Raw genomic sequence first — 7062 nt, forward strand, 5'->3', positions numbered from 1 at the left:
ACTTCCTTTTGTTACCTTGATCACACAAAAAACACTGCATTTGTTTTTTCTATCCGTAGTTTTGGAGAGTCCGTAAAGCTATTACACCCATTCCACGAGCAGTTCAGTGATTTCTCGGGTTCCCAGATTCTGCGGCTCTGCAAATTCCAGCAAAAGAAAACCAAGATTGCTCAGGTATGCTTGTATCACATGTCCTCTGAACAGCCATTCTTCAGTAGCTGTGGGAGAGACATAATTTTTAGCATTCCCTCCTCCCTAGTATGGTGTTAGGACAGGTAAAAATTTCGAGGAAACAATTTCAGGATGCCAGGGTGGTTCAGTTCTAAACCTCAGGCCATGCACCACTGGAATAGAAACTTCCCTGGCATCCATTAACAAACAGAGTGTGAACTCTTTTTCTGAGTTCCTCAAGGGTTTCTGACTTTACATCACTAATTTTCAGGCTCCCTACTCTTTGAGAGATTTGGAACTTTTGTAGTAATAAACTGTCTCCCCGTACCCTTAATTGGGCCAATTTCTCTCCCCCCTTTGACCTAGAGAAGAAATGATGTAAAATAGAGCCAATGACTTGCTCAGGATGACATAAGTTCAAAACACAGCCCAGGATAATGATTTTGTCCTCTTCATTTTTGCCCTCCTCTAGCCTACTTTATGTTGCACTAGACATTTTATGTTTTCTTGCCCTTTTCTGCTCAGCTATTTTCTTCTGAAAGACGACAGCTGTTCTGTTCATTTGGGGGAGTTACTGATGTCTTGTCTTCACCCCCCAGGGGAAGTATTTCTTTTCCTCTAGGGTGTGTTACAGAACACGAGTGGTGTGTGTGCCAGAGACGCATGTCCGTGCTGGAGAATGCCAGTGCCCAGGGGTAGATGCTAGCACTGCAAGGATCATCATCCCCTTTGGATGGGGGGCGGGGAGGGACGGTTTGATTGCCTAGAGATCTGAGATGGTTATTTTGATAATCTCCTGAGTGTCAAAAGTAATTTCAATCTCTGTGACAGTGGGAAGGGTTTTCGTGGTTTTCTAACGGCCTGTCTCTGGTTCTGGTCTAGTTTCTCGAGTCTGTAGCCAGCATGTTTGCAGCTGCTCAGCAGCCCTCCCAGCACGCCAGTCCAGGTGAGCTGCAGTTCTCATCTTTATCCACACAACACTTTTCTACTGTGTGCATTCACAAGCCACTTGCTTCATGCCACAGAACCCATCTTTTAAAGTGGACGCTGCACAGGAAAAGTTATAAGCAGGAGCTGGAGAGATATTACGCATTCCTGTAATTTGTTACTCGGCCATTTATCCATTCAGAAATTTGTGTTGAACCCATACTCATGAGGCTTATAACCACTGGAGGAATTAGATACTAATTAACTACACCTGGCCCTTGAACAATGCGGTAGCAGGGTGGGGGTGGGGGGTAGGAGCACCAAGCCCCTGCACAGTTGAAAATCTGTGTATAACTTTTGATTCCTCAAAAACTTAGTTACTCATAGCCTACTGTTGACCAGAAGCCTTTACTGATAACATAATGAGCAATTTTGCATATTATATGTATTTTATACTGTATCCTTACAGCAAAGTAAGCTAAAGAGAAGAAAAGGTTAAGGAAATCATAAGGAAGAGAAAGTATATATGCAGTGCCATACAGTAAGATACCCACATATAAGTGTTCAGACCTGTGTTGTTCAAGGGTCAACTGTAGTTTGTTATAACAGAGTTAAGCGTTGTGAAGGAGGAGCAAGGTGTAGGATTTTAGTATAAAGAATATTTTGTAATATTTTAATAACGGAGGGAAGCAGGGGAGGACATAATTCAGAAACCAGCTAATCCAACCATGATTGACTTAGGGCTTGAAACACACCAGTTCTGTATCTAGCTCTTCCTAAAATCTCTCAATCTTGATCGTTTCGTGGGAACCTTCCTATTTGAAGCATGTCCTTCACACCTCTCAACACTCACTAAACTTCCTTGAGAGAAAGACTGCCCTCGTGCACTGTATGTAGTCTTGCATTGGAAACATTATAGGTAAACCATGAATACAAACGTTAAAAAATTATTTTAATGGCCCCTTCTACTTAAGTTTTCTTTTAAATGAGTCAATTTTAAGAGGAGAAAAATACCCAGATTAGGTACAAGAAATTTGGAAGACCCAGTTCCAGGTTTCTGATTTAGGCACTTTCTTCTAATGGCCTACTCAATATTGCCATTTTTATACCTTATAGCCATGAGTATATGTTTAATTCTTGTATGTTGTTATACAATGAAATTGATCTAATGTGATAGGGAAATTGTTTTATTGACCGAAGCTTCATATGTCTGTGTAGCCTTGTGTCCGACTGTGGCATCTAATGTCCCATCTTAGAGGTCACTTTTGCTTATGTCCAGAATTCATCAGTTTCAGATGTCTGTTTAGTGTCGGCTTTCTCTGTGCTATTAACCTATTTGTCTTTAGGTAGCTTGGAGTTGTTAACAGTGGGATCTTCATTTTGTTCCCTTACTCTCCTGCTGTATGTTCTACCACAGAAAACGCACAGCTCCTCCTGGTGGTCTCTGATGGACGCGGCCTTTTCCTCGAGGGCAAAGACAGAGTCCTGGCAGCAGTCCAGGCTGCCCGGAATGCTAACATCTTTGTCATTTTTGTTGTATTGGACAATCCCAGTTCACGGGTGAGTGATTACTAAAAGCTGCTTTTGGGGATAAAGTGGGGATACCCTTCATCATGTTCTATCTGAAATATGGCCTAGGTCACACCTTAACTCCTTATGTTCTGCCGGACACTATCCTAGGCACTGTATTTTTTGTTAATACTCCCACTTTACAGTGAAGGACAGAAACACAGGTCATAGGTCAAGAAAGCCAGAATTCGGACATTCCAGAGACCACCCTCTTAACCACTTGCTGTGTCAATTCCTGCTCTAGTGGGTCATCCTTTCCCTCTGTACTGTGTCATTTCCGGTACTGCAGCCTTGATGATGGGCCTTGTCTACTTCGAACTATACACCAGCCCTTTCCAGTTACTGGTATCCTAGCAGTGCCCTTCTCAGAGCAGGAAGCATCAGTTGCTAAGTGAAAGACCCCCACAGGCAGCTCTATTCCAGGCGAAGCGTGGTCTCTGCAGGTCACATTAAGGCCTGGATAACAAGTAGGAAGATTTAATGTGAATTACTCCAAGTAGAAAATGGGAAATTGGGTTTTTTGGTCTCCCCCTCTCTTTTAGTGTCCATGCTCCTGGAAGGGGTGCCCAGAGATCTGCCTCCTCTTTAATGAAAGTTCTGCAAATTGTTTCTTAATAATAAAAGCTAATTTTATATTAGGAGTTAGATACAGGAGACCTAAAAACTATTAGCAAAAGAGATCAGGGAAGAGCTAGCCAAGGATATTGGTTTGGTTTTTATTTCAAAATGTCTCCTGTTTACAGGATTCGATCTTGGACATCAAAGTGCCCATATTTAAAGGACCTGGAGAGATGCCTGAAATCCGATCCTACATGGAAGAGTTCCCATTCCCATTCTACATCATCCTTCGCGATGTGAACGCGCTCCCTGAGACGCTCAGTGATGCTCTTAGGCAGTGGTTTGAGTTGGTGGCAGCCTCTGACCACCTGTAGGGAAGGAACACAGTCTAAAGTGAGACTTTACACCACTGTCAGACTTTGGCGCCTCCAGGCCGTTGCTCCCTCTTTTGGACAACTGCTTCCGAACTCACAGCTCTAAAATGTTATTTTATCTTAGATCTGATTTATAAAGATTCATCTTATAGCTGCAGACAGTTTTTATTACAATGTACACTTTATCTTATAATGTGCTTTCAGAGCCTGGCCGGCCTCGGCCTCTGCTGTTGCCCCGGCTACAGCCGTAACAAACCCAGGGCAGCGGCCGGTGCCTGGACCTGGAAGCCCCGGCCCAAGAGGAGGCCAGGGCCCAGCTGCTGCCCCCCTGGAGGAGTAGCTGCTGGGAGAATGGGACCGTCCCAGTCCTTTGGACAAAGGACCACAGGCAGCTGCCCTTGTGACCCTGCTCTGAGGCTCTGCCTTGCCGATCCCACAGTGTGTATCTAAATGCCGTCAAGAGGCTGAGACAGCTGCAGCTTTCTAGAGGCTCGAGTGCGTGTGTTTTGTCATTGTGCTTCATGTGCAGGGAACTACCTTCTCTTTGAGGGTTAGGGAGGTCAGGGTGTGTGTGCTCTTAAAAAGCAACCAGATAGCATAGCAGCCCAGGTAAGCCGAAAAATGACCCTCGGGCTGTGTAAAAATGAAGTGGCTTTTCTGCCGTCCTTTGCATTTGCTGCTGCGGGAGACTATGCAATGATGGAAAAGTGATTTTCCCTTTGGTTATTTCATTCTCTCAGCGCCACGGTCCCTGGTGTCGTAGTAATTTATTTCTTTAGTTCATTTTTTTCTTAACCGTTAAGGGGAAGAATATTCCTCACACTGCTTTCAAGCTGGACTGAGCCAGTCTCATTCTGGAAAAGAAATGCCGTGTTTAAGAAAACTAAGCTACTTTTTTTTCCCCCCAGTTAAACTACATCAATGATTTTTAGACAGTTTTTACTTGGCCAGAAAGCACTGATTGAATACTTGAAATTGTTGCTGTATTCTATTTAAGTTGTCAGAATGTCGTTTTGTAGACAACATGCCATCACATAATCGTCTATCTCCCGTTTGTTTTCAAGTTACACTGTGAAGTTTGCCACATTTTTGAGGTGGTCATCGAAGACACAGATTGCTTGTTGTTTAACCAAGTGTCCTAAAGCATGTACCTGAAGTTATATCATTTTTTATTCTAAAAAGCTATGCAGCTTATATTCTGAAAATTATTAAATATATACCACTGTTGTAATTTGTGACCAGTTTAAGTGTTTGAGAGGTGGAAAGTGTAGAGAGTGAGTGGGAGAGAATCTGAAGCAGGCTCAGTGTGGAGCCCAATCTCACAACCCTGAGATCACGACCTGAGCCAAAATCCAAGAATCAGACGGACTCACCAAGCATCCCTGCAACCATTCTTAATGGGACACAACAGGTGTGTAAAAGGTGTGCTAAGGGAATGATCTTGTCTGCTGGATCAGCGGTCACTAGCTTACGCTGGACCCACCACCTTAGTGGCTTCCTGAAATAAGGGTTTATTTCCCGCTTGTGTTTCATGTCCATGGTGGGTGAGCTGCCCACCGTGCTCTGGCCTTGTGGCACAGGAAAGGGTAAGTTGGTGGAAAACAATGGCTTGTACAGATTTTGCTCCAAAATGACACGTTTCATTGGCCATAGCCGTCTATAATGGGTCTGAAAGGGAAAGACACCAACATTCTGATGTGGTCTGTCATATGTACCTTTGAAATCGGACCATCTAAACTGAAGCCTCCCTGCTGACACCCAAGAGTCTCATTTGCAGCTTGTGCTGTGATGGGAAACGTGGGAGCAGTCCCAGGAGACCTATCGGAACTGTGACGGGGTGAGGGTAAGCAGCATGATGCACTTGAGTCACTGAGCAGGAGTTAGAGGGTATGCTTGCTTTCACTTGGAGCTTAACCATTATAGCTGCCTTACGTAGTCTTCATCCAAACCCCAATCTTGTCTGGTCTTTTATCCCATCTTCCCTTCTCTCCTGACTACACTGCACCTGGACACTCTTATTTTAGAGAACCCCAAGCAGGCTCCATGCTCCATGTGGAGCCCCCCACATGGGCGCCCACAACCCTGGAATCATGACCTGAGCCAAAAATCAAGAGTCCAATGCTCAACTGACTGAGCCACCCAGGTACCCTTGGAGCGCTTTTAATCTGTAGTCTGGACTACTTTGGTGGTAGCCCAGACAAGTTGCGTTGCCTGCTTCATCTTCTCATAACATCCAAGAAAGAGATCATGCTTCTAGGGTGACCTCTCCTGTCCCTTCTCTCACAGAATCCCCACCACAGAAGGTTCTGGTTACAGCAAATGAGAAGTCCTAGAATCTGCTAGCATCCTAGGTGTCCTTTGGAATTTTCTTACCTAATGTGCCTTTCTGGAAACACCTACCTAGCTCAGAATAAGCCCTCAGGTATGAACCCTGACACCATCTGTAATATTGCATTGGACTTGCACTCCCACTTTAGGCAGGAAGACCTAAGACAGGGGAGCATCTATGACTCATGACAGTATTTCAGGGTCTAGCATGAGTTCATGTATAAAAATGTCTTTTCTAATTTCTAGATTCAACACTATCAATTTTAATAAAGATTTTATAATGATCTGTAGGGAAAGGATATAAAAGATTCTTACAAGAAACTACAGGGGAGTAGTTCTGCCATTTAATAAAACATACTAGTCCTAGGTGAAATAATCCTGAACAATTTGTTTAGACCCTAAAAAAATTTACCATATGGGCATCATTTATTTATTTAGAGCACATGAGCCAGAGGAGGGACAGAGAGGAAGAGAGAATCCCAAGCAGGCTCCATGCTGTCAACACTGTCAGCACAGATCCTGATGTGGGGCTTGATCCCCTGGGATCACAACCCGAGCCATTATCTAGAGTTGGATGCTCGATTGAGCCACCCAGGTACCTCTGAAGAATGATCTAATAAATGGTGTCCAAATTATAGTTTAGCAGCTGGCAAAAAAACTGACATCCACATCATGCCATAAATCAAAATTAAAATATTTACACCACCTAGTTTAAAGTTAACCAGGAAGACATAAATACAGAATTACAAAGCTCTGAAGGGGAAAAGATGAAATTGAGAAGGTTTGAAAGAATAATACATGACTATATAGAAACTTCTCAAAGCTATATAAACAGAAGGACTAAAATTGCTTTTAGTTTTGAGAGAGCACAGGGGAAGGGCAGAAAGAGAGGAGGGAGAGAATCCCAAGTAGGTTCCTCGCTGTCAGTATGGAGCCTCATGTGGGGCTTGATCTACCGAATTATGATCATGGCCAGAGCTGAAATCAAGAGTCAGACACTGAGCCACCCAGGTGCCCCCAAAAGGACTAAAATTGTTAAACAGGCAAACAACCCATATAAAATTAGAATAAAAACCTTGATCACCATCAATGGACCAGTCATGACAATTCATAAAAATGGCAAGGGATATTTAAC

At 43.6% G+C, this 7062-nt stretch overlaps 1 protein-coding gene and 1 long non-coding RNA gene across 2 annotated transcripts in view; one reads left to right on the forward strand and one right to left on the reverse strand.

The window, feature by feature from the left end:
- Nucleotides 1–4830, forward strand: part of MDN1 (midasin AAA ATPase 1) — a 174068-nt gene extending 169238 nt beyond the window's left edge. Inside the window, exons 99-102 of the mRNA XM_019442848.2 lie at nt 60–174; nt 1054–1117; nt 2516–2658; nt 3411–4830. Coding sequence (XP_019298393.2) covers nt 60–174; nt 1054–1117; nt 2516–2658; nt 3411–3599 — 511 coding nt within the window. The 3' untranslated portion in view covers nt 3600–4830. The remainder of the gene's footprint in view (nt 1–59; nt 175–1053; nt 1118–2515; nt 2659–3410) is intronic.
- Nucleotides 3370–6797, reverse strand: LOC128777675 (uncharacterized). The gene is made up of 2 exons (XR_008422960.1): nt 5315–6797; nt 3370–3593 (listed from the first exon to the last, which is right to left on the reverse strand). It is a non-coding gene; the product is annotated as an uncharacterized LOC128777675 (long non-coding RNA).
- Between the last annotated feature and the right edge of the window lie 265 nt (nt 6798–7062).

This window comes from Panthera pardus, unplaced genomic scaffold, assembly GCF_024362965.1.
Source record: "Panthera pardus isolate Hobbes unplaced genomic scaffold, ASM2436296v1 HiC_scaffold_17, whole genome shotgun sequence".
Lineage (NCBI taxonomy): Eukaryota > Metazoa > Chordata > Mammalia > Carnivora > Felidae > Panthera > Panthera pardus.